We start from the raw sequence: 26,688 nt of genomic DNA, 5'->3' as shown, positions 1-26,688 counted from the left end.
CAATACATCTCTGAAATGCAATTTTTTTCTTGATACCCTAGAGACTGTACTCCATGACAATACATCAATAATATCTGGGATAGGTGACAGTTGTACCATCTTTCATGAGATAAAAGAAAGGTGACCAAGATGATGAGACGAAAAGGAAGAAGCAGATGACAGATTTTCTCAGACAAAAATTTCAGGACCAAAAAAAAAAAATTTCAGGACCACAGTCCTGTGGAAGTTGAGGACCAGAAAAGTGATGCCCCCAAAATTGTCCATACCCTTTGACCCCTGGAATGTCTTGTGGATATACAGGACACACACTCTCCCATATGAAAACAGGTACAATAGACCACTGAGCTATTCTATCTCCAGTGAAAGACAAGGCAGAGAATTTTTCCCCAAGTAGACTAAATAAATAAAAAACAAGAACAAAAAGGTCAAGAATGAAATAAAGAAAAGGTAGGACAAAAAGAACTAAAGCACATTCCTTAAAAATTTAGAAAATAAAAGCTTTCCTTACAAGAATGCTAAAGGAAAATACAGTAATGTCGCATTAAATACGAAACCTGATTCCCACCATTACCTACGTTTGAATAAGGATCTTGCTTTTTAGGATTTGTGATTCAAAATCTCATTTGAGTTTAATCCTTCATTTACTGTAATTTTGTTTTTTATTTAAAAGGGTAAGTTTTCCGTAGATCTAGTGTTTTAGTGTATCACATGATAGGTAAAGAAATGGAAAATCTTAAACCAAAAGCAAAAGGATGTGGCCAGTTGTTACCATTTGGTATATTTATACCATTTGGTATAAGTTTAACATGGCTCAACGACTATCTAAAGTGTTATATAAACTATTATGACACAAGACAAAGGTGTTGAAATAAAAGATGTGTGTTTTCTGAGAGGAAATATGTGACAATTTGAAGGCTCAAGAATAGCATCAAGAATATATACATAAGAATTCAGATTCTCAACCAATCTAATGTGCAGTAAGACGTGCATTTTAAAAAGCTGTAAACGCTTAATTTCCGGTTATTCCTGGAAAATCTTTAAATGCTAGTGTTTTAAAAGAGAAACATTTATGGAGAGATATAAAGTTGTTTTACATGCTACCAGTACCAGATTCATGTTTATTCATTTTTAAATAAATGACATTTACTCTCAAATAAAGTTCCTTTCTTTTTAGTCCTTCAAATCAGCAACTCTATAGGAAATATAGGACTTTCAGAATTTTCTTCACTTAGATAAATATATTTTTGATTTTAAAAATTGCCCTTTTTCAATAAGACATACTTTCCAAAATACACCATTTAAATAAACTATTTCGATGTGCTACCTGTTTTATGGTAAACTGGATCTTTAAAAGATTTTGGATCAATTAAAAAAAACTGTTAACTTCATATTACATAAATTGCTTCTTTATGTATAAATATGTGCTATGCTTCTCAAATTACTTTCAATACACCTATTTTACTTCTTTGCAGAAGTAGGGACAATATACTTGGTGGATACTATTAAATCTGAAAGATACACATGAAGAATTTTCAATATAGTCCAACAAGATCAGGGATAGAGCAACACAGCACCTGCCAGGAAAGTGCAAGGTCTGAGTTTGATTCTCAGTACCCACACCCCCCCCCCCAAAAAGGTCCAAGAAATAACTTGACAATAAAAATCAATAAACATATTAACATTCCTATGCCATCAAAATCTCTTTGACAGCTCTATTAAGCAAAATTCTTATTGGGGTGAACGAGTTAATGCTGGATATTTTAAAAATCCAAACAGTACAAAATCATCCAGTCTATCACACTAGCAGTTTATCATGAGAGTTAATATTTTTGTTTTGTCAAGGGTGAAAAAAAAAGAAAATTCAGAAATATAAAGATTCCAGGGTGAGCAAGCAATAACTAGTTTGCTGCCATCTATAATATACCCATACTATAGGTTTTAAACATACTTACTTGAACAGTGGAGTTCCACAAACAACACAATTATATATTCCAGGATCTTTGTGATGTATGTACTCTCCTTCAAAGGCACTGATAAACAATAAACAGATCATCAAAGAATATTAACCAAAGCTAACATTATTTTTATAGAACATATTTGCTTAAAATACATTTTTCTAATAAATCTTTCAAGGACTTTTTGTCCTAAAATGAGAACAGACCAAACATGGAACTATGAACAATACCAATACATTTCAAATATGTATAATAAAAGGGTTGCCTATTAACTACTTCAAACTAGTGCAGAATTAAATTTTTAAAAATCAAGCCATTTAGTTACGTAATACTTAGAATTTTTTTCTATTTTTAAAAAAAGTGATTCACAGAAAGAACAGTATTACATAAGATTTCTGCTACTCTTTAGTTTCCAAAAGTATACCAGAAAATGCATAAAGTTCCAGAACTTCAAGCAGAAAGACTTATTTTTTAGTTTGAAAAGGAATATTGCAGCTTTAAGGGAATATTTTTCTAAGTTAACAATCTTAAAGGCTAGGAGGTCATTCAGCTAATACAAATCAGCTGTGCTAGCCCAACAAAAAGTCTATGTGCTCTGCAGCTTGTTTTTATTATCCTTTCACCCTCTTTATGAGGTCCAATTTTTTTATAAACAGCATTTTTAAGAATGACCTAATCTCTGGTTGTTTGTGTGCATTAAATCACTTTGCTAGTCATGTACACAAAAGAACAGGCAGAAGTCCTTCTGAGCTGAGACTGAAGTCCACCACTGGCTCATTGTACAGTGAAGGTTGACTTTGTCAAGAGATTCAACATTTGGTAAATTCAGTAAACAGTAGGTACTGTAATAGGAAGAGCATGCTTTCTACTAACGAGGATCTCATGTGTGGTAAGAGCTCTTTTCAATTCATGAATGAAAACACAAAGTTACATCATTAATAAATTTGGATCAGAGGTAAGTTGCAGTTTTATGCCAAGCTCAATGGTATAAATTAGAAAACAAAATCATTGGACCTTGGCAAGTTACTTTTGAGATGGAATCAGCTGAGAGAGACTTTATTCACTAAAAACAGTCTTGGAAGTGAACAAACTCTTTTTTCAGGATTTAGGGCAAAGTTCCAAGGACCAAAGCCATGTGAGGGCAGTTATTGAAAATTTTTGACATTCCAACCACAAATGAGCCAATAAATACTTTCTCCACATGTGCTTCAAAAAGAAATTGGAGTGGGGTAGAAAGGAACTAAATTATGCTACCTTCGTTTTGCAGCCAAAACGTCTATACTTACAATGGCCACCTTCAAAATTTCAGCATCCTGGCATAGCTCCATGTCCCTCATGGTTTTGCTTACTGTGATGTCTTCCCAAAAATGTACCTAAATCGCTATTACTTCCACACATTTTGTAGCAAACTAAAAACAGGCCCTTAACAAAAGCCTTGTGACTTTACATAAGATAGTGTTCATTAAATGGAGGAAAGAACAAATAAAACTTGGTCTTTACCCAAACAGTGCCATTTTCAATCTTTTCAAAGATACTAATTTATAGACTTTAGCAAATAATCTTTAATTGGCAAAAAAAGAGGATTCAAAGGTGGACGTATGGAGAAAACAAGGTCCTGTTTAATGACGTTTATTACAGCTCACCTTACCTTTCAGTCCCTTTCTCCTGAGTGACATGGTACTGCAGGGGTGTTAGCCGCTTCCTCAGTTCCTGCTGAGAAAAGACCACCTTACAGTTCTTTTTATCCCTACATGACCCTGGAAAGAGAGAGGATATGGGAGAAGGAAGCTTTTTAGCTTGAATCCTAAATAATTGCTTTGGCTGGCGGCCACAACACAGCCTCCACAGTCACTTGTCAATGATCAGACTAGTCCCAAATGCACCAGAAAATTTTACCTGAACTGCAGTTGATAATTTCTCTAAGTTTAAAAAGAATGTTTCTTATCTAACTTTAAAAAGAATGTTTCTTACAACCCGAGTGATTCTACTGAACAATGACAATGTGCTGTAGCCAAAGCTTCTAGCATATAGGACTTACAAAATGGTGGTAACATTACTTTTGCCTTCCAATACTCTGAAACTTCTTTGAAAAAAAAATTGAATTGAAAAACATATGCCTATTTATAATTATTCACATTGTATACATAAAATGATGGGCATATTAGTTAAAATCATAAGTGTTCATTAAATTCTGCAACTTGATGGAATATCTTGAAATCATCATCATTCAGTTTCCAATATAGATGATCCAACTATCTTAAACTATCTTCTGTAAACTCTGAACATATAATCTCTACAATTAGGAATTGCTTTTCTCTGTGATTCCATCAGACAATTCACCAGGTTCGGTGAATGTTTAGAAATAAAATTTCCTTTAAAGACTATGTCTTCCCATGTTAAACAGGCAGCAAGAAACTTTTAATAGACTACAGGAAAAGGCATTTTAAACTACTACAGATTCAATGAATTTCAAAGAAAGTGAGAAAAATAGGAAGAAAAAGGAAAAGTAAATGTGATTTCATTCAGACTTGTTTTTTTTTGTAAAGTATATCTAGGGATACTTTACTGATTGGAGTGTATTTTAATGGTGAAATAATTTTAATGTGACTATAATACAATGATAGCTTTTATTTCAACCTGTAAGACTGTAGTGAAATGTTCAGACAACACCTGTTTATATGTATTTTATTTTACCTGCACAAATGATTGAAAAAAATGTAACTCTGGGACAGGGCAACCATTACTCACTGTAGTAAAATTATTCTTTTTTTGCCATCCATCACACTGGGAAAGAAGCTTGCAGACTGTCTACATGTAAAGATTTCTTACCATCTTTTGAAGTTTCTAAGAGAAAGTTTGCTTAGTTTCCTGAATATTAAATTCGACTTCTTTTGTAATACAAAGAAGTAAGATCAGGAGTAGAAATCCTTTTTAATTATTTTATTTTCAAGATGCCTAACGTCACTGAATGTGAAATCAACTGAGGTTAAACTTGGAAAAATTAGCTAACCAGTTATCCAGATTGTGGGACTGAAGAGGGTATCAGCTTCCAGAATTAGGGCCACCAAGACAGAGTCGCTGATACTCTACCAGAAAATACAGAGACAGGAAAAGAGCAAATCAGAGCCAAATAGAAAGGTACATCTTTGTGCAGGCCTGCGGGTATCAAACAGCACTTCTGCTGACCTTCCATGACATAGCCTGGCCCTTCCTGGCCTGGAAGGAGCCTCAGGAGCTGGCTCAGCACAAATAGCACATGGGCCCTTCATTTCACAGGGCTTCATGTTACACTAGAATCTATGTAAATACCTGTCTACATTTTTACTATTGTCTAAGGAGTAGAAGGAAGTGTTTTCCTAAGAAATGTTTGTTCTATCAGAATAAGCCTCTCAACATCTTGAATGTAGCATGGGTCTTTCTTTTAAACATTTGACTGTGCTCAGTCTACCACACACTTCTTGAGAGCTACTTGGTTTTGATTTATTTGTTAGAAATGATGTATCTTTGTTAATTTTTTTTAAAAATTCATTAATTACATACCTAATGTGACATATGTCTTGGTTAAAATTATTCTTTCCAATGGCATAGATAATTAAGATTTAGACAATAAGAATAAAACAATTCTGTCTAAAATATTTTTGTTAATATAAATTCATTCATACAAAAAGACCAATTGTGTTCCCAAAGTTGAGAGAACTAAGCTACCCATCTGTATGTCATTTAGTACAAGAGAAGCAACTGCAGGTTTAAATTACATGGTATTGGATTGCAATTTCCTAACATTGGATGCTTTTCTGCTTTTTTACCTTGAGTCATTTACTAAGGAGTGTTCATAAAAAGTAGCTTAAAGCACAGATGGTTGCAAATTGTTTAGGCAAAGATGTTTCTCTCTTTTTCATTCTCTCGCTCTCTCTTTTTCTCTCTCTCTCATCTCTCTTCTGAAGAAAAATAATAAAACTGTTGGTCAGTATTGATGAACCATATCAAGTATTGGTACAAAGAAAAAAGGTAAAATTGAAAACATCTGATTGAAGTAAATAATACAAACATAAAAGCTTTACTGGTGAATGAAGGGTATTGAAGAGACTTTATTTCATAGATTAGAAATTACTTTTGATCTAAACATTCTTAAAAACAGATTGTTTTCCACTATGAACCATCTCATTAACTGTGCTACAAAGACCCTGTTTGAATGGCAAGCTTTGAATGAGTGCTGCTGTACACTTTTGTTAGTCTCAGTCTTATTTGGGAGGGGAATAAAGATTTCATTCCAGCTTTCTTTGTTTGTCTTTCAAGAACCACTAAAGCTGTATTCACACAAATTTTGTAGGAATGTGCCCTGTGTCATAGCCTACAAATTATTTGGTTTTGGTGCACTTAAAGGTCATCTTCCAAATTAGCAAAATTTTCTTACATCCTGGCTTTTCAACCTTAAATGTAAATATTGTTTCCTAACCGTAAGTGAGGTTTGTTCTCTAAGAAATGCTAGTGATTATTTAAAGTTGTCAAACTTCATACATTTTTATTCTTTGGTCATATTATGTTCTCAAAATAACTTTTAAAGAGTGCCTAATATAAAAAGGAAGTATATATATACTAGAAACGATTATTGTGATTTTATATTAAACAACTCAATAAGAAGTTAGATTTTAATAAATGCCTTGCCACACAATAATAATATATGTTTCAGACAACTGAAAGCTATACTAACCCATTAGGCTTCCTAGCATAAGTAAAATTAGGCATATATAAACACAGAAAAGCTTCACTTTTGTCTGTGATTTCCCTGCTCCCTATCAGACTCACTTTCTTAAAGTCATATGGTGCCACTCTTAATTTTGAAGATATCATTTCATTTTGAAATTTTAGAATAATTCACTGGATGGTTTCCCTTTACTATCTCTACTTAGGTACTATAATTTTCTTATTACACAAGGTAATTTAACATTAGTATTATATAACATCTGCTCAATGACCTCTAAATTGGCTTAGAAGTATGTTAGGGAAAGATGTTTCCCTTTATTTAAATGTGTACTAGTGTATTTTGAAGCACAAGTGGATGAGTGTGCATGCACATGCAACACAAGAATATCTGTGGTGTATCTGGGGATTTAGCTCAGAGGCAAAGTGCCAGCCAGGCAAGTGTGAGGTCGTGAGTTCGATTCCCAGTACCAAAAAAAGAAAAAATTGTAGAGTCAGTGTTGCCCCTCTGATGTTTCCTCTTAACCCATTCCCTACAAAATAATTCTGTATGCCTCTGATCTATCTTGAAACTTATCTAAAGGTATTTCTATACTGAAATATGCCTCAAGTCTCCTTTCATTAAGAGACTTGTTCAGTGTTGGTTTCTCAAAACAGAACTATTGTGAAACATCATTGGGAAGCTAGATGTAGAACTAAACTTACATCAGTTCTGATCCTGCCTGCTTTCCAACCTTATGATCTCAGACAAATCTGACCTATGTGTTGCCACCCATATAAGTCTGATATGAAAATGGCATCAATGACCACTTCTCAAACACTGAGGAACTGTATCAGGTTAGCTCTCTGATTATACTGAACTTTAAACTTAAAATTGAATTTTGAAAAGTAGCCATGTCAAGTAGTTGGTATGTTTCAGTACTCTATTAGTAATTATTTTCTAATAATTCCCTCAAACCAGTATTTGCCTCACATGGTAGCTTCAAAAAATGGTAAAGACAGAGTGAAGGACAAAAATGAAATTAAAATTAGAATTCTGATATGTGCTAAGAACATACTTTAGTATATAATTCAAGAAGATATCCCTCATGCTCATTTTACAGATACAGAAACTGAGAATCACAGAGGTTATAATATAACTATCTAAATACACATGTCAACTCAAACCCAAAGCTGTTTGTCTGCAAAGCTCATAATCACTGTATTTTGTCGGGGAAAAAAATATGCTACAACTCTTCTTTCTTTTCAAATTATGTAGTAACTGTCGGCTTTAAAGTCTACCAAAAAAAAAAAAAAAAAAAGAAAAAGAAAGAAAACCAAGATAATAAGCAGGAAAGTAATAGTCACTGTAGTACATCCAGGAAAGTAAATACATTTATCCATTAGCCACTGTCTGTTTCCCCTATATCCATTCCTTCCACTAAGGGTCAGAGACCAGGTTCATGCAAGATTCTCACAAAGTCTATAAAATGTTGAAAGGCTTTTTAACTTCCTGTTAAGAAGTCAGATCTGTTACCTAAATACTTAGAGCACTTTTAAGTCATAAATTTTATATTTCAGTGTGGAAAAAAATTTAAAAAAAACCAAAACCTAAAGATCCTACAACTTTAACTTTGAATCTAGGATAAAAAAAAAAGAAACTTATTAAATATTTTCCTCAGCTAATAAATGAATAAAAGATAAAGGTATCTGTTGTGGCTTTGAGTTCATTAGGTTAAAACAGTAAAAGTTAATGTTGAAGTATCTGGCTGCTATATTTAAAAGTGGTATAAATTTAAAGTATGTTTTAATTTTCACTAAAAATTTTAATTTTCAATTAGATATTAGTTCATCATATTGGAAACTGAATAAATTTCTGGTGTTATAACTTCTAAATGAGAAAGAATTTAAAATAAATGAAAATGTATAAATCAAAATCTGGATTACTTCTAAAATAAAATGTAAAATATGCATCATAAATCATTTTTGTATTTGTCTACATTGTAGTAATTTAATAAGGCTTTAAAAAAACTACAAAGCACGAGGAGAAGAAAAATTCCTTACCTATAGGAGCATATTCAGTTCTTCCAACTTTTATCTCAGAGGAGAACAGAAAAATACTCCTGAGATTAACATACAATTTAAACTGTCAGGACACTTTATTTAACACTCCAGATTTCCACAAAATCAGGGCTGCAGAACTTACTTTGAGAACCACTGAACCAAGACTTTTCTTACTCTTATAAGCTATTGAAAATGTTGAGTGTTTAGAGTGCCAGGTAATATGTTAAGTAAAATATATTCAGTCATTCAACAATTGTTTATTGAATACCTACTAGTAGTGGCATTTTTCTAAGTACTTTGTATGTAGCCCAGAACAAAGCAAAAACACTACTTTCCTAGAGTTCTTATCATAAAATGGAGGCAAAGGAAGACAGATAAAACACAAAGAAAATTAGGAAATAAGTTATATAGTCTCGGAGAAGATGGTGAGTATGCAGAAAGAAAAAAAAAGCAAGCCGAGGGCAGGATAGACAATGAGGATTCAAGGTCCTCAAAGTAAAGACCATAATTTTAAGTGAGGGGCCAAAGTGGGTCTCACTCAGAAAAGTGACACTTGAGCAAAGTCCTGAGTAAGAAGGGCAAGTTGGTCATGCTGATGTCTAGAGTAAGACCTTTCTGAACACACAGAGGAAGTGTCTAATATGAGAGGTGCAAACACTAAGAAGTTCATACACCAGTGGCAGCAACAGAGATGGGAACTTGAAAGCAGATGTTAAAACCTGAATATGAATGGAATAGACAAGCAACAGTTTAAACACACAAAGAGTATGCTTTTAAACCAGGAAATTTACAACTATATATCTTAATGCAGACAGCATAAACTTTTTTTACTTCGAAATCTTTTAGTGTGGTGCTACACTCAAAATAGCTCTAAGAAACTAACTTGCCTGCCTGAACTTTGAATACACAATCAGCATGCAGACTCTGCTAATTTGCTTTGTCTAATTAATATAATCCCATTTAGACTACCGACTATCAGTCCCAATCTGGAGTCATATGTAAGAGGATACTCAAAGAGAGTTTTGGTGATGAATTTTGGATGAGCCCAGAGAACAAAATTCTTTGGCCAAACAATGCTTTTACCTTTCTGAAACACTTTAATAACTCTTCTCTTCAGAGTAATCCTACAGGCAATGCCAGGAACAAGCATTGGTAAAGAAACTATAAAATTAGCACCTCAATTAAGTTTTTATTTTTAAAACGTTCTTGGTTTTCACATTTAGCTTCAGTTTAGTTTCATGTGTTCCAAACCCAGAATACAACATAAAGATGACATATGTCACGGAAAAAGAGACATATTTCTCTTTAAGCTTTTTTTTTCCGTTTCCATATGTGAGAAAAATTATATTTTTATTTCTCATAATTCACATTTCATGCATTCTCACTAGTTTTCTATTACGTCACATCAAATAATTCTACAAATCAGTTTTAGTTATATTCTATGGATGCATGCACAGAGTTCTAATTAACATCAATGGACACCATAAGCATGACAAGGCAACATACTATTTTAAATTTCTTGAATTAAACAATACCACATGTTTGAGTAGTAGTTAGTTGAATGATAAAATTAGTCTTCTGGTTTCTATGTTGACATTCATTATGAGTAGATAAACTCAGAAGATACTTAAGCAAATTTTTCTCCCATGTCTACAAAGCCCATTAACTTCACCTCTACCACCACCCTATGTTCTTATTTATCTTGCAAAATAGTATTTACATGGGAAAACACAGAGCTGTTTAGTTATCCTAAAATATCTTCAGTTGTTTCTGCCTTACTTTCCCAAATACACTGTACATTCTTTGAGGATACAAACTGATTTTAGTGTTAATTCATATTTCATAAACACTGTTTCTTAAACATTTAAGGTGAAACAAGAACTTCTGGAAAGGTAAAAAAGAAGAAGGTTCCTGATCTATGCAAACACACAGACAGATAAGGTGATTACTATAAGGTAAAGTTTTGCAGGCATGTGAAGTTTTGAGTAAATAGAGTTACAAAGAATACACTAACAGTCTTAAAATTTACCCACCTGGATTGATCATGTTCAGTCATGACTGGAAAATAGAAAACTAAAATATTTATAGAAACAGTATTTACAGGGTCAGAATGCCTAACAAGATCCAAACAGGGAAGAGAATTTCAATCTGATAGATGCAGTGTGATCAAATGTATACAAGCTGGTAAGTATCCTGTCCTGTTGAAAGTAAACTGTGTCAGCTAATTACACACACCAAAACAAATTCAGATTTTAAAAAAGAAAAATTAAGGATCTGAGAAATGAGGCAGGTTTAAAATTAAAGAGGAGATGTGCAAATGTTTTCTATTTTCTCACTGTAAGACAATGAAAGTAAATGCATTTTGCACAGTTATTAAAGTTTATAGATACAGCTTTAAAATTTAGCCTTCATATAAAAAAATCTCTTTTGCAATGATACATGATTTTCTTAACAGATAATAGAGAGGTTTACCTCTACATTTATCCTAATGAAACATTCATAACAATTCACCTGAATGATTTTAAAATAGAAGTCATGTTTTACATTTCCTTTACTTACATATTACAAATTTTAAACTGTTGAATTCATGTATAGTAGTAATTTTATCAGCCTTAAGTACCAAAAAGAACAAAGGAGCACTTTATGAACTCTTCAAAATTTAATGCAAATTTTGAGAGCAATGATTTTTATGTTAATGTGGACCATAAAGCTTAAAGTTTAGAGAAATATTTAAAACATGTCTAGATCCAAAAAGCGTACAAGTAGAAAGAGAACTGTTTAAAGCATTGCCGTCATCAAGTGACAACAGTGGAAGAGAAAGTCACTTAACTTCAATTCTATCCGATTGCATGTGAAATGTCTGACAAAGTTGGAGTACCCTGTTTTTAATTTTTTTTTTTTTTAGTATGGGTCTTCACTAGAACATCATAGCCCATACAGAAAAAAAAAATTAAAAACAGACAGGCTCATTTCCATTCTACATTTCACATGCAATCAAAAAGATTTAGGAGAAGGAAAAAAAACCCTCTTCCACCCTCCTTCTTCTCTTGGGGAGCAGAGACTGCTAAGGAGATGAGAAGTAACCACCCACAAAAGGAAAGAAAAGAGCCTTCCTTATTATCATGCAGAATTTTATTTAATTGTAACACTTAGTGTAATTCATTTCAAAGAAAATAAAACTGATATTGTCCAAACTCAGCTTTGTGAATTTCCAAAATTACAAATTTCAAATCTAAGCACAATGAACAAAAAGTCTGCATCTGGCATTCAATGAATCTGAGTCTATACAATCCAGAAAAATATGAGATTCTGGATGGAAAAAACTGGTACATAATGTTACATATTTCTTTTTTTATACTGGTAACTCCAGAAAAGTCATAAGACCTCCCTGAATTATTCAGTGTCTCCTTAAACAGTGCTCATACATGTTTAACCTGTTTTTACATTCCCAGCACCCAGCAATGAGCCTAGGAAAGAGCAAGGGATAGAAACTATACATGTGTTTATTTATTCAATTTTAGATTTTAATTATTACTATTTAAATCTTCATAAAGGACGTTTTCTAAATGTGTTGTGTTTCCTAGAGCTTAAAAATCTGTAACAATAACATTTGCTTAATAAATCCATAAAATAAGAAAAACTGATTAAAAGTTATCATTCAACCTTTATTACCTTTAGAATTCTACATCCAAATATGTTTATTATGACTAATATTTCATTAATTCTTTAGATTTAAGACTTTAAGATTACCAGTATTCCTCCAAAAAGTATTTTAAAAAACACTGACTCTGAGAATGCTAAGAGTTTCCTTCTCTTGGGAAACAAAGGAAGGATTCCATAGTACAATCAGTAGGAAACTCCAGCTTATATGTACTTTTTGATGCAGACTTTCTCAAAAGTTTCTTACACTAATGTGTACTTTTAAATAAATGATATTTTGATACATTATTATTTTATGCTCCATTAGAGAAGAGGGAAAAGTTTTCCCAACTATGATGTGGTCTTATCACAATGATTTTTAAGCAACCTCCTAATTACCAATGCAGCAAAATATGAAAAGGTATTTCTAAGAATTGATGATGTATGAGTCATTTGCAGTTAGTTGGATGAAAAATTCATTTTACAGGGTAATCAGTAGAACTAGTATTCTTTAGATTATAATTTGGGGAAAAAAACAATTTCTAATGCAAAAACTATCACGAGGAAATAAAGATCTGAAGAAGTTAATAGAGTCACACACCTGGTTAAAGCAAGTCAGGATCTCTTGCCTGCCTCTTTCTTCCATGAATTTATTTATTCATACATTTCTCTCTTAAAGCCATGGTGGGTTTGCGTGTTTGTGTGTGTGTGTGTGTGTGTGTGTGTGTGTGTGTAACATGCCCATCTATTACTAAGTGACCATAGCCTATTCCCATCCCTATCCTCCTATCTTTCACCCCTACATCTTGCTAATCATATCTACACTTTCCTTTAGTAGCATTCAGAAGAGCCATCACTGTGTGAAATCTCATCTCAAGAAGCCAGTCTGCCATTTGGGACAAAAAGAAGCACACTGATTCTCACTTCCTTCTCAGCTTCCATTGTGAAACAAAAAAAAGTTTATATAGACTCATAAAACTATCAAATATATAACAATTTTGTCCTACAGGTAACAAAATGTGAACCCATCTTTCTCACCAAAATATACATTCCTTAAAATCAGAGATCCCATTACTTACAGGTACCATTATTTTGATTTCTAAGATGATGGTACTTATGCACAGCCATTCGTTCATTCAATGAATATTTGTTGAACATGTATTATGTGACAGACTCAATGATACTAGAAAGATGTACCAAGGAACTAAACAAAAAGTCTCTGCATTTCTGGAGTTGCTTTGCAGGAACCAAGAATGCCCTAAATAGAAATAGATTTTGCCTGATTGTCTTTCCTAGATTTACTTCATGTCCTCTTCCAAACCATTTTTTTCAGTCTCTTCTCCTTCACAGCAAGGAACTAAGGTTTCAAAGGCAACGTTTTGGAGAAATGGCAACTAATGTAATGCAGAAGAGTAATTTCTAACTGTAAAAGATTTGACAAGACTGTAATATAATTCTCTTTACAGAGGAAGAATAGGAATAAAACATACACAATGACAATTCCTGAGGCCACAAAACCAGCTGGTGGTAGAATCAAACTAGTTAATATCACATATAGGATAAGATTATACTCTACTTCTTTATCAATGTTAATAATATGGCAAACTCAGAAATTTACTTTCATATCATCTGAAATTGCACAAAAGTATTAAAATATTACTCAAATGAAATACACTATGAACACCTGTCTTTTACTGACTGAATGTGCATGTCTGTAATGAAGCAAAGCCTTAAAAACATTGATTACAGAACTCTAGATATTTTTTGCTTGCTTAAAATTTAAAAATCTAATAATTTAAATTAATATTCCATTCTTTGTAGTCAAGTGTGTGAACATAATAAACATATTTAGTGTTAAGGGAAATACTTATCATAAAAGTTACTGATTAAATTTAAACTGCATAAATGTACAGCTCTTATAAATGAATTAGATAACTGAGTTTCATATTTCATGGTACATTTCTGTAACATATATTTAAAAATTATTAACACAAGTGCAAACATACTATTGTAAAAGAAGAAAAACTAGAAAATTTGAATAAAATTGAGGTTTTAAATTTTCAACTAAATAGTTGATTTCAAATGTAAAGGCACAAAAAGTAATTAGAGATAATTTGCCACTGGATCTCAATAAAATTTGTTTTAAAGAATTTTAAATTAAAACATATCCAAAAAATCGTAAGGAATTCAATTTCTAAGTGTTACGTTTAGGTAAACTGAAACTATAAGGTAAGAAAAAATAATCAAAATTCATCAAATATCTATCTTCAATATTAGCGAGTCTTTATAAAATGCCACTTATGGCTCACTCCTTCATTAAACTTGTGTTTGCTGAAAGCAAAAGTCAGCTCATTTTAGTGAATCCTCCTATGCTCTATTAAATAACATTATAGTGAGCATGTGTAGATAAGTATCTTAACTACTTGTGTGAATCCCCGAAGTCTATGCTCTCTAGATAGTCTATTCCTGTAGAATTATGTTTTCAAAACTAGTAACTACTGCTTTTCTCAAACTAAATTAAAATTAATTTTTGTTCATGCCCATTTTAATCATGTTTCTATTAAATACTGCTATATATTTATAATTATTAATTAATAATATTAACTTTATGGACAGTAACCAAAATTTAACAAAACCCACATTGAATAAACCATATGCCCAACATCTTATCTATACAGGTATAGTGTTCTATAACACCTTAGCATTGACTAGTATACATTATCTACAAATAATTAAAACTCATCCAGTAATTAGATATTTCATAACTTTTCAACTTTAACTGAAGCTATAGTCTATCATAAAGCTACAAAAACATTTTGTTTTAGAAGAAATATGGCTGTATCAGCATACTCAATCAACATTTTAAATATATTTTTCTTAGTTTCCTAAAATACTTTCATTCATGCAAAAAAAACTCCACCATTCCATGCTTAACATTCAACATGTTAAACTAATAACATTTTCAAGATTCTATAAAAATTCAAAACATAGCAAAACAAAATGTAAAATTTTCTTTAATTCTTGGGTGGTCTGCTGTAGAAAATTTAGCTGCATATAAAAGTATAAATTACTGTTAAATAAGCTATTTGGATACAAGATAAGTTAATTTATGAAAATTTGTTTTAGTTTATAAAAAGTCTATACATGAAAGACAATTTCAATGAAATGTCCAAGCAAAAGAAGTTGGAATCCTATTGAAAACGGAAAAAGGTTTTTACTCTACAAATATTGTTTGAACATAACATAAGCAGAAAAATTGTGGTTTGCAAACCCATATGTTTTTAACTGGATATTCTTTATATACTTTTAAATTTTCACAATGCACCTATGTAATATCAGTGTGCGCCCATGCTGTGAAAGTATGTAAAACTAGTGCCATCTACTGGGAGAAGTGAATAATACTCAACTAACTACAAATTACTTTGTGACCTATGAATTGAAAATGTATATGTCTGTTTTTAAAATGTTTGTTTTCTTCTTTTAAAAAAAAATGCTTCCCAAGGCATTTTTAATGATCAAAGAATTTAGATTAGATGAACACGTAAGAATGGTGAAACTAAAGAACAAGGGGCTTTCATCAGAATACACGAGAGAATTCTGTTGGTGTACACACAAATCAGAAATACTGTGTTCTGATCAGTTTTTATATTAGATTCATATGTATATATTAGGAGAGCAATTCTGAACCCTACTTAAAGAGTTCTTCCTGAAAAACTTCAGAGGATCTAACCAAAAAACTTGAAATTATTTGAAAAATCACTCTTAGGTGCATGCACACATATGTTTTTCTAATAGGACAGTCATGGTTTTTATCAAAGAGCTATAGAAGTGACCCATATTTTCATAACCCAAAAGGTTCCAAAAACACTAATACAGATAATTAATCTCTTCAGGAAGTGAACAGAACAATGGCAAATTCAGTTACTCTTTAATGTAACATTACTAGCAACACTAGCTGTTACTAATGAACTATTGACAGCTCAAACTTAAGGAAGCATTTTTTGCTTATGGATGTTGCTTTGAAACATATATGTATTATTGTCTTTTGAAAATGGAGAATTTAAATGACAAAAGAATATTAATTTGATCTAAAACGTTATTAAAAATCCAGAGTTCTTAAATTTTACAATAAATATAAGATGTGCTTACTGAACCAGAGTCATGCATGGTGACACACATCTGTAATCCCATTACTTGGGAGGCTGAAGTAAAAGAATCACAAACTCAAGGCCAGCCTGGGCAGCCTACCAAGTTCAAGGCCAGCTTGAACTGTCTAACGATATCCTGTCTCAAAAAAAAAAGTAAAGCACTTTTCACTTTCTCAGTTAATATAGCATCAAAACTGAGAAGAAAAATAAGAGCATTTCTGGATAATACATTCTCTATCTGTATTAATCATTTTTATTATCTGTTTATAATATGATTTATACCTAAGATTCCACTATAATACATTAATACAATAAAGTGAGAAAAGAGAAATTGTTTTGAAAATAAATTCAAAGTCAACTAAACTAGGAATCTTACTTTTAATCTTCCCATATAAAGGAATCTCAAATAAATTTTTATGCTGTTACAGTTATGACTTCACCTACATGTAAACTTTCTAAATGTTCACTTATTAATTTAACAAATATGTATTAAGTGCCAAGCACTGTGCCATAAGCTCTAATTCACAGGAGTTCTACTTATTACAGATGACTTTCAAACTCCATTTGCAAAATTCCTCTTTTAAGATCTCTAATTTATCCATTAGAATATTATAATATAATATTATTAAAAATCACATAACATCCATTTTGGGCTTCAATTCATGGAGATTGCTAAATATACCCCTGAAATTAAGTCTTCATCTTACTATTTGTACATGAGGTTAGAAAAAAAGTATACTTTATCATTACAATCAGTACTATTTAGATAAATATCTATCATGATATCTAGTGTAAGTTGGAATTACATTGAATTTTTATCTAATACTAAAACCATGAGTAAAATTATGCTACTAAAATCCTCCTTAGATAATGCTTTAGTCTTAATTTAGCAACCAGAAGTTCTAATGCTCAAATGGAAAATATTTTTGTACTCCCATAACCACCTAGTAGGCTTTTCTGTAAATTTACATCATTAATTAGTATCATTATGGTGTAATTAAAGGTCAAACATTGGCAGTTAATAGAATCAAGTAATTTCAGGACTTCTTAGATTAGCTAATTTTAATTTTTCATTTTAAAGATGACAAGACTGAGATCTAAAGAGGTTTACTGATTTACTCAAGGCCACACAAGTTAATGACAGAGCGATGGTTATTGTTTTCTGACTCCTATTCCAATGTTCTTTTTAATACTTAAAATAAACTGTTATAGGAAATTAAGAGGAAATTCTGAAAGGAAAAAATTACCTTTAATGACACACATGAGTGAACCATAGCTCAGATGCACTTAATAAGCTCTAAATTAAAATTATGCTTTATTAAAAAATAAGTAAAGGAAGTCAAAGCTGAAAAATGATAAATTACTCTTTTGGGATATGACCTTCATACAGGTCAATCCAGTTATAATCAACTTCAAGAGCCTGTTCCAAATATTTTTTAGTTCTGGAATTACTTCATACTGAATAATACTCAAAATTAGTAGGGTACTAGCCTGGGAACAGAGATCTTTTTTATTTACAGAGATTTCTGTTGTAATTGGTTTTGACCAGGGAACAGTAAATTAAAGCATGACTTCAAACTTTAACCTTAATTTCCTGTATCTCCAATTTTGATTTCTTCTCTCTCTACCTGTATAAAGTAATAAAGACTAGAACTCTCATTTCAAGGTCACTTTTATATTTCAAAGTTTAAGTAGTTCCTTTCATTTTATTGACCATAATTTCTTCAACATTTCTATACATATAAGAGTAAAATCCTGTTAGAGAAATAAACAATAAAATTTTGCTAATAATCAAGTTGTAAAATATGTAAGCACTAGAAGAATGACTTTTATAATACTTTAAAATTTAAGTGGTACCTAAATGGTTAAGGAATTACAAAATACTCTTATAGCAATTCATTTATCATATTATAATAGGTCTATCAGCCCTGTGTAAGAAAGATAGCTTTTGTCAGGGTTTTTGTCAATACTGGAGAGTAAGAATAAAATAAAAAATGTGTTGTCAGCAGAATATATAAGTAAAATAAAGCAATCAAAACAATAGACTGAAGTATTATTTTCTCAAATAGAAAGTGTTTTGGGTCTTATTAAAATAAATTAATTAAATGAAAAATGGGCTAATATTTACATGTTTCTGAAATTCTTTTATTGGAAAAATACATATCTATTTGGATATGCACACAAAGATTTCTACAGTGAACTTGAAGACATGCGGTGCCTACTTTATGCCAGTCAGTATTCTAAACATTGTCCACATTCCAGTAAGACACAGAAACCCTTTTAGGTAGGTACTGTTGGTATACTTTCTTTATAAACCAAGTAAAAACTATCAGCTTTGTTAAATGTATTTTAGGATCATTTTGTTATCAAAATGTAAAGACTTTTTCTGTGTGTGTGTGTGTGTGTGTGTGTGTGTGTGTGTGTATAGGCACGTGCGTGTGTGTGTGTGTGTGTGTGTGTGTGTGTGTGTGTGTGTTTTACTATAGATTAAACCCAAGGCCTTCATACTACATTACCAATTCTTTCTTATTTTCAAACAGTCTTGTCAAGATTTCCAGGCTAGGCTCAAACTGGTGATCTTCTTGCCTCACCTTCCCTATGTACTGAGATTAAATTACATGCCACCATGCCTGGCTAAGACATGAATTTCATGTCTCAAGAATATACTCTTAGTAAGTTGCTTCTGTAAACACTAAGCTTTCTCTATGTATAGCAAACCCAAGTCATAAGAACTATACTAGGAGCATTCTATCATTGCCAGCTTCCCTATAAACCAAATAACTTTTCTAGCCCAATTGCTGTACATGATACACAGCAATGATAATGTCCCACATGGCACAAGGACTACCCTGGTTGCTATTCTTCAAGCTCAGGTACAATGTAACAGATAAGCTTGTCAGTTCTCCATCTGGACTCTTTCCAGATGTAATCCATCCCCTCCCCCTTTTCTTCAAATCCATTGTGATGATCACTGCAATGGTCACCACTGCAAATCTTCATGATCATCCAGTCCCAAATTCCTCTGATATACTGTAAGTTTCTATGCGGGGCATGTGAGGGCCAGAAGAAACATTGAGAATATGGTTGGAGTCTTCATGAATTAAGTTGCATTAGCCCCTCATGCTACAAAAATAGTCATAAAATCTTTTTTTTTAAAGTGTATTTGTTACTCACATACTGCAAGACAGATGCCTTCTAATTATCACCTCAGCTTCTCTCATACAAACATAGAAAACCAGCACTGACCTTCTGCATACTCAAGCAGTAGTCTTTATTAAATGCAAATGAAACCATATTCTTCCATTTCTTTCCCAAGATTTAAATTCTTTGGAACATTAAGGTACTTGTAATTTGGCTATCTTTCCTTTATTGCCTCTTCCATTTGCCCTCATTCTCCAAGCTACCTATCTATAGTAAATAACTCGCATGTTTTGAAAACACATGCACTTCTAGGCCCTCATTTTTCACCCCGCTAATCTATATGTTAAAATTTTCTTCTCCCTCCTGGGCAATGGGGCTAACTATTGCCCGTGGTTTAAGATTCAGCTCAAGCACTATCTCCTCTGTGGAGGCCTCTTTAAACTTCACAGACTATGCCTCTCTTCTAAAATTTCTTCTAAAGAAAAGATAGGCCCATCTTCCTATGAAGTCCCATAATGCCCTAGGCATAAATACTTCTGGTTTAATCGTATCATTACATGATTCAAAGATTCTCACAGAGTTCCATCTCTGTCTTGAACATAGTAAAGAAAAAGTAGTTTTACCTTCTCTATATCACTATATCTCACTGCCTAACATAATGCTTAGCATCATAGTTCAAAATCAGTAAATGCTTAATGAGTTAGAACTAAACTCTCCATCTAATATTGTAATATAGATATGTATACTAATGAAAATTTAAATAATACTGGTAATCATATTCACAGAAATAAAATATTTGACCACTACAATTCTCATAACATTTAAACATTAAACTTATATGTACACATTAAATTTTCAAATTTCACAGTTCACTTCTTTAAATGCTTATGCATTTTTTAAAAGTATAATGATTCTAATATATGAACCACTTAACACGTGCTATCTTAATTCTGTTTATGTGTCAATGTTGGATAGAACATCTTTTCTTTTTAACTATAATATACAAGTAACTTAATTATGCTAAAGTTGTTCATTTTACTTTTATTCATAAAGGAATGGCCACATGTGGGATGAAAGTATTTTCATTATCCTTTAGCAAGATGAATGTCCTACTTTGTGTGATTTGAGGCAATTTCTTACTACTACTGCCAGCCTTTATGAACATTATGATTTGCAGATGTGAGTGTGCATTAAAGGACAAGAAGATATTATGAAATATTAGTAATAATTATATAGTTGGCAAGGAAACTGGACAATGTCTTCAAGGGTTGTAAGGATTGTGGAAATGATGTTACTCAAAGTAGAGTGCTGACTTATAACCAATTTCCGTCTTCAAATCAGGGCCCAAATAAAAGAAAACAAATTTAGCAAGGTATGGTGGTATATTATTTCCTGCAGCAAAAACACCCACTCAGACCAGTGCCCTCACTATGTACAACAGAACAAGCAGCAACCTGAGGGAAGCCCACAGGCTCGTAGGGCTACTGGCTGGCTCTTTGTCACCAAATGCAGCAGGTTGAATGCAGACATCACTGTGATATCTTCACCAACAAAACGAGAGGCAAAGAACAGGAGCAAGAGCTGAGTAGGAGAAAAAAAAAAGACAAATTAAAATATCTCAAATGTTAAACCCATCATTGAACCGTGACTATGATTACAGTTTTATTTGGAACTGAACACACACGCATTTCTACTTTTCAGATGATGAGTTTACTTTCAACCCAGGCTTACTTATATTGTATGAATAAAATACACACTATATAATAATAGAGTAACCTGTGAACACATTTTTCAAGAGGCTGAAGTTTAAAACAGTGAAAGGAATTCGCTTTTACTGAGTTTGTACCATGTAACAGGAGCTGTCTGGAATTTAATATATATTGTATTATTTAATTCTTATAATAAATTGAGGAGGCAGGTTTTATCCCCCAATACTTATGACAGAAAACCTAGGCTCAGAGGTCTAGGGACAATGAGCAATAATCAGTGGAAAAAGGACTAGAAAAACTTTGTTATATCTCACTGCAAAGCCATATTCTTTCCTTATACCATGCTGCTTTTTCCAGCAATTATTTGTAAATCTGCCTCCCTAGTGAAGGCTATAAAACACTGTAAGATTAAGAGACTTCTTTTGTTAGAATTTGTTTTAATACAGTAAAAAGAAATACCTCAGGGCAACTAGAAGAATTCTCTTTAGAAACAGTATTAAGTTTAAATAAAACATGGAGCACATGAATTTTCATTTGATTTTATGATTTATAATTCCTAAATAAAGTTCTCTGAACAATACTTAGGCCCCTGTATTAAAAAGCATAACATTTTTCTAAAGTCTTTGGAAATGAATCATGTGGAAGAATCTCAAAATTGTATGAATATTAAGTTTTAGAGAAAAGTTTAGTTTATAGGATTTTCATAAAAGTTCTGTACAAGTACTACAACTGGTAAAAATTAACTTCAAGTGAAACTGGAAAATACTAGATTAATATCAATTTTTATGTTTTATTTAAAATTACCATTTTAAGTAGTTTTAACCACCAAATGTCTAAAAATGGATATAAAATTGATGTTTGTTCATTTCCTGACCACTATATCTACCCCTCCTCCCATACCCCAAAATAAAAGTCTGTTCCTAGACTCTTCTGACCTCCTTGAAGAACAAACACATAATAAGCAGTAATATATTTTACCAAATCACTCTGGAGTATATCTGACAGAAATCTGCTTGTATTAACATGCCTGAACTCTGACTTCTCTAAACTAAACTCACTACAAAACTAAAACATTTTTGTGTTACTAACTGGAGACAAAGGGGAGGAAGAGGGAAGGTAACTATCACAATGCACAGCCTGAAAGAACCATTAAACATAAATAAACATGTCATTTTCATGAGTGACTGCAGAGCAGGGGGAAGAGAGCATGCTTTTGGAGCAGACTACTGACTAATAAAAGATCAAAGATCTATACCTCACAGCACTATAAATAAAAATGTATTTTTTCTTGAGACCCTTCTCTGTGAGGAATAAAGTGTGCACAGTAAATGTAATTGCTTAGGAGGGTTGCAGCCCCATTGTGCTTCTGCAGCTGACTATAAAACGTCTTCCTATTCTGTTGCATCAACTGCTGTACCAGGCAGCCTGGGCGCCTACCGATCACTCTGGCCATCTGGCTTGTGTCAAAGCCAGCGCACAGGAAGAAAGGCAGTGATGTCACCCTCCAGGTCAGGCAAAGAACAAAGATGCATTCTACAATTAAAAGCTGAGGCCGCAAACACCGGGGGGCCCTCCAGCATGATATGGCTGAGTAATTTAATGTTTTGATTGCACTGCCTCTTTTCTACCCAAATAGTCAGAGCTCCATCTAGTGGCTAGTTAGTTTTGCCCAGTTTTTAAAATTTTACTTATTCATTCATTCATTCATTCATTCATTCACTCATTCATTCATTCAACAGCAGACACAGCACTACATTAGTACCAACAAAGTAAAGCAAATAAAGTGATTACTTTTAGAGTAATCTACTCTTTTTATAACTGAAAATGCAAAAAAAAAGCTACAATGTTCTTCATTCTCAATTCTACAAAGAATGTACTTCATAAGTTAGGATTTGATACAATTCTCATTATTTTAATGAGAATTTCCCACAAGGATGGTGGAAAAAGCAGAATAAGTTCAAAAAATGCATGTAAACTAGCACTACTTACACACTACACTGAAAATACATAGCTGAGATGTAAAGTGAAAAACTGCTGCAAATAACATATACTTGCATCCAGATGCCCTGCTAAATCAAAACCTTAACTTGTATTTCCTCAGAACAACAGAATTGTAGTTAATGTGGCTTTAACATGTGACAATTAGGATTAACTCTTCAAAATATTGTTATGCTGAAATGTTTCAAAATGCGCTCATGTGTATGTGTGTGGTACTAGGATTTGAACCCAGGGTCTTTCTACGAACTACATCCCCAGCCCACTTGTATTCTTTTATTTTGAGACAGAGTCTCACTAAGTTGCTAAGTTCTCTGGCTGAGCAGCCCATCCTGACTCAGTCTCCCAGAGGCATGTGAACACCACAAGGGGCTAAAAAAATTTTTGGCTAATAGCAATACCTAGGAAATAATAGTCACTATTATTATTTAAATGTTTCAAATATTTGCTATAGTTAAAGTAGTATGAATCAGAAAATTCTTACAGTCCATTGATACCCAATCCTATTTAGAACCAGCAGGTCATTCTCCAAAGGACCCTATATAGACCAGAAAACTTTACTGTAATTGTTATTCCATGATTAAATATCCTACAAAAAAATCAGTTCAATAAAGAGATCCTAAAGACAACAGTTGACTAAGCACTCAGCATGTGCTAGGCACTATTTTAAGCACTTCACTTTTATTGGCTCTTTTAATCCTTGCAACCTTAAAAGACATAAACTACCATTTTCCCATTTTAGATATGGACAATGAGGCTTAGGGAGGTAAAATAATTTGCCTAGAGCAGTGGTGGTGAACCTATGGTATGTGTACTGCAGTGGGCTGTTTGTTATCACTGAAAGCTCTAAAACGTTTGCCATCACTGGCCTAGAGTCTTTTTTAAAGATGGCTTTAATTTTTTTTTTTTACCACTGACACTGAGAGAAAAAAGTAGAGTTACGTAAATGAGATGTCTGAAATATTCTTTAGATTTCATACTTAACCTCTTCTATTCCACCAGACATCACTTTAACCTCTCTTTTACCTTCTAAATTTTTCTCTAAATTTCTTGAAAGTGTCCTTAGGACATTTTCCAGGGATCCACAGAACTGACTGCACTTTAACCTACCAAAACAAATATATTTGAGAACCAAATAAAACATCAAACACTCTTGTTTTGCAAAAAAATCCAAGTTTCAACTTGATGGCTTTCTTTTTATTATATTCCTTGAACCACCTGTATAAAAACTCTAGTCAGAAATAATCCTGGTCCAAAAAGAGACAAAGGCACAATGACAATCAGCAGGGAAAAATTATCACTAAACATCTTACAGAAATCAGTACTAAGCAAGAATTACCAGAACATCCATAATTGACCAAATTTATCCTCAGCTTCCTTACTTTTACATTACTTTTACCTCAAATAATTAAGAATGATTAACATTTACAGATAATACATGTTCTTTGTTTTATTGTTTTTGGTCTGGGTTTTTTTAAACCAGATGAGAAGTCACATGGATCTTTCTAATCTCCCAGAACATCTGGTACGTAAACTTGAAAATAGTAGTGTTAAAAATTCCAGTTGAACAGTACCTAATGAGGAATACCATACTATGTGTTGAGAATAGGATTAGATTACAAAATTGTTTATAATTTCCTGCTTAAAATGCTTCATGATTTCCCACTGCATAGTACAGTTCCCAAATCAGAAGACAGTCCTTCTAGCAACTTTGGTAATCAAACAGTCATAAAGATTCTACTCATAGAAAGAGTCTGAGAAGTCTTCAGTAAATATACAAGCTTAACTTTGTCTCAAGTGCTATACCTGAAGTATTTTTGATCATACAAAACCCTTTTCTATCCTATCATACTCCACCAAACACATTCTGGTAAATCCCCTGGATAAAGTCCAAATTCCTAAACAAAACACCTACAGTTCTAAATCTAGCTGCTGCCTAAATCTGTAGGCTTTTCTCTCACCATAGCTCCATTTCTTGTACCACCCCACACTTACAATTTCTCCCACATGCTCATGATTTCGCCAAAAAGGATCACTATTTCCTGCCTCCACCTCTACATTTTTATTCTGTATCATCACTCTCTGCTCCCACTTCCCACTATTGCTCTGAAACTCTCCAATTCTAGTCCCTACTGGAGTACCCACCATACTAATAATAATAATTTCCAGGGCACTGATCTGCCTTCATCTCTTTCTCTTCAAGATTATAAATCTCTTAAATACAAGGACAGTGTCTTTTTCATCTTTGTATCCCAATGCCAGCACACAATAGCCATTTATTTATTGAATATAAATTATAACACCGTCTTGATAGTTCAGGATCATCCTTTCCAAAGCTATCTCTTTCAGATCATTCTGTTTGTTCCAGAATTACCAGCAGCTCTGATAAAGAAGTGGGGAGTTGAAAATGCAACCTGACGACGCTTAAAGATAATTTAAATGCCTTATTCTGATAAAAAAAAATTTCCACTTTTCTAGAAAATAAAAAAGTCTGACTTTTTCTCCCAGAATTCTAATACTCCAAAATTTGAGTAGAATTATTTGCTGGTGTTTTTGTTTGTTTTTTTCTTTTAATTTTTTCCCTGCGCTTGAACAATAAATTACTAAAGAGGTGGTATAAATAGTGAATCCAGTGATCTCCCAAAGTTGATAACTAGCTTCAGAATAAATGAGCTGATTGTAGTAGTGGATTTAAAATGATAAACCTAAAGGTCAAATCCCTTTCCAATGAATGTCAAAGGAATGTCTATATCAGTGGTTTTCTACAGCTAGTAAAATACCCCCTAAAACTGCAGGAAGTAACAAAGAAGGAACAAACATGAATTTTGTCAATTAGAAACAATTTTTAAAAACCTACAAAACTCTGATTTTTATCATTTTACCATAGATCAGAAAAGAAAAATTACATTAACACTAAAAACTAAGAACAATCAGGGATTCCAGAAAAGATGGCAGACAGATAACAGCAGCTACAGAGGCTCTCTGAGATAGCCAACTTACATTCCAAAAATAATACAGCATGGGGAGTCCCAAACAGAGGGAGATACACCCTGCTGACCCAGGAACAAACTAAGCTGAGAGAAACCAATTAAAAATACAGCCCGGTGCTACGATTGGAACAGCTGAATTATTGGTGCCACCTCATGAACTTGTGGCTTGAATAACCTGCCACCGCTGCGCCTGAATTGGCACAGCTGGGATAGCCTGCTAGTTTCAACTCACTGGAGAGGGAGTGGGAATTGGTGAACCGAATTGAGAGCAGGACTGGCGAGGAACCCTGCATCGACCTGCAGTGAGTGAGGGGAATAAAAACCCTTCCATAGACAAAGAGGCTCCAACAGATGACATTCTGGGACC

At 32.8% G+C, this 26,688-nt stretch overlaps 1 protein-coding gene across 3 annotated transcripts in view; it reads right to left on the bottom strand.

The window, feature by feature from the left end:
- Msrb3 (methionine sulfoxide reductase B3) overlaps positions 1-26,688 on the bottom strand; it is a 197,678-nt gene that overhangs the window by 134,078 nt on the left and 36,912 nt on the right. For 2 of the 3 annotated variants that reach the window (XM_063255081.1, XM_003476108.5), the window contains exons 2-4: positions 21,082-21,208; positions 3,604-3,712; positions 1,953-2,030 (exon numbers count right to left, since the gene is read on the bottom strand). In XM_063255081.1, coding sequence (XP_063111151.1) covers positions 1,953-2,030; positions 3,604-3,712; positions 21,082-21,157 — 263 coding nt within the window. In that variant the 5' untranslated portion in view covers positions 21,158-21,208. Of the gene's footprint in view, positions 1-1,952; positions 2,031-3,603; positions 3,713-5,761; positions 5,894-21,081; positions 21,211-26,688 lie in introns of those variants that run through there. The other variant, XM_063255082.1, reaches the window with a different exon arrangement.

This window comes from Cavia porcellus, unplaced genomic scaffold (assembly GCF_034190915.1).
Source record: "Cavia porcellus strain 051 isolate PalLab524CR breed Dunkin Hartley unplaced genomic scaffold, mCavPor4.1 scaffold_8, whole genome shotgun sequence".
In the NCBI taxonomy this organism is placed as follows: domain Eukaryota; kingdom Metazoa; phylum Chordata; class Mammalia; order Rodentia; family Caviidae; genus Cavia; species Cavia porcellus.
Note: the sequence above shows the minus strand (reverse complement) of the source record. Positions and strands in the feature narration are given on the sequence as shown.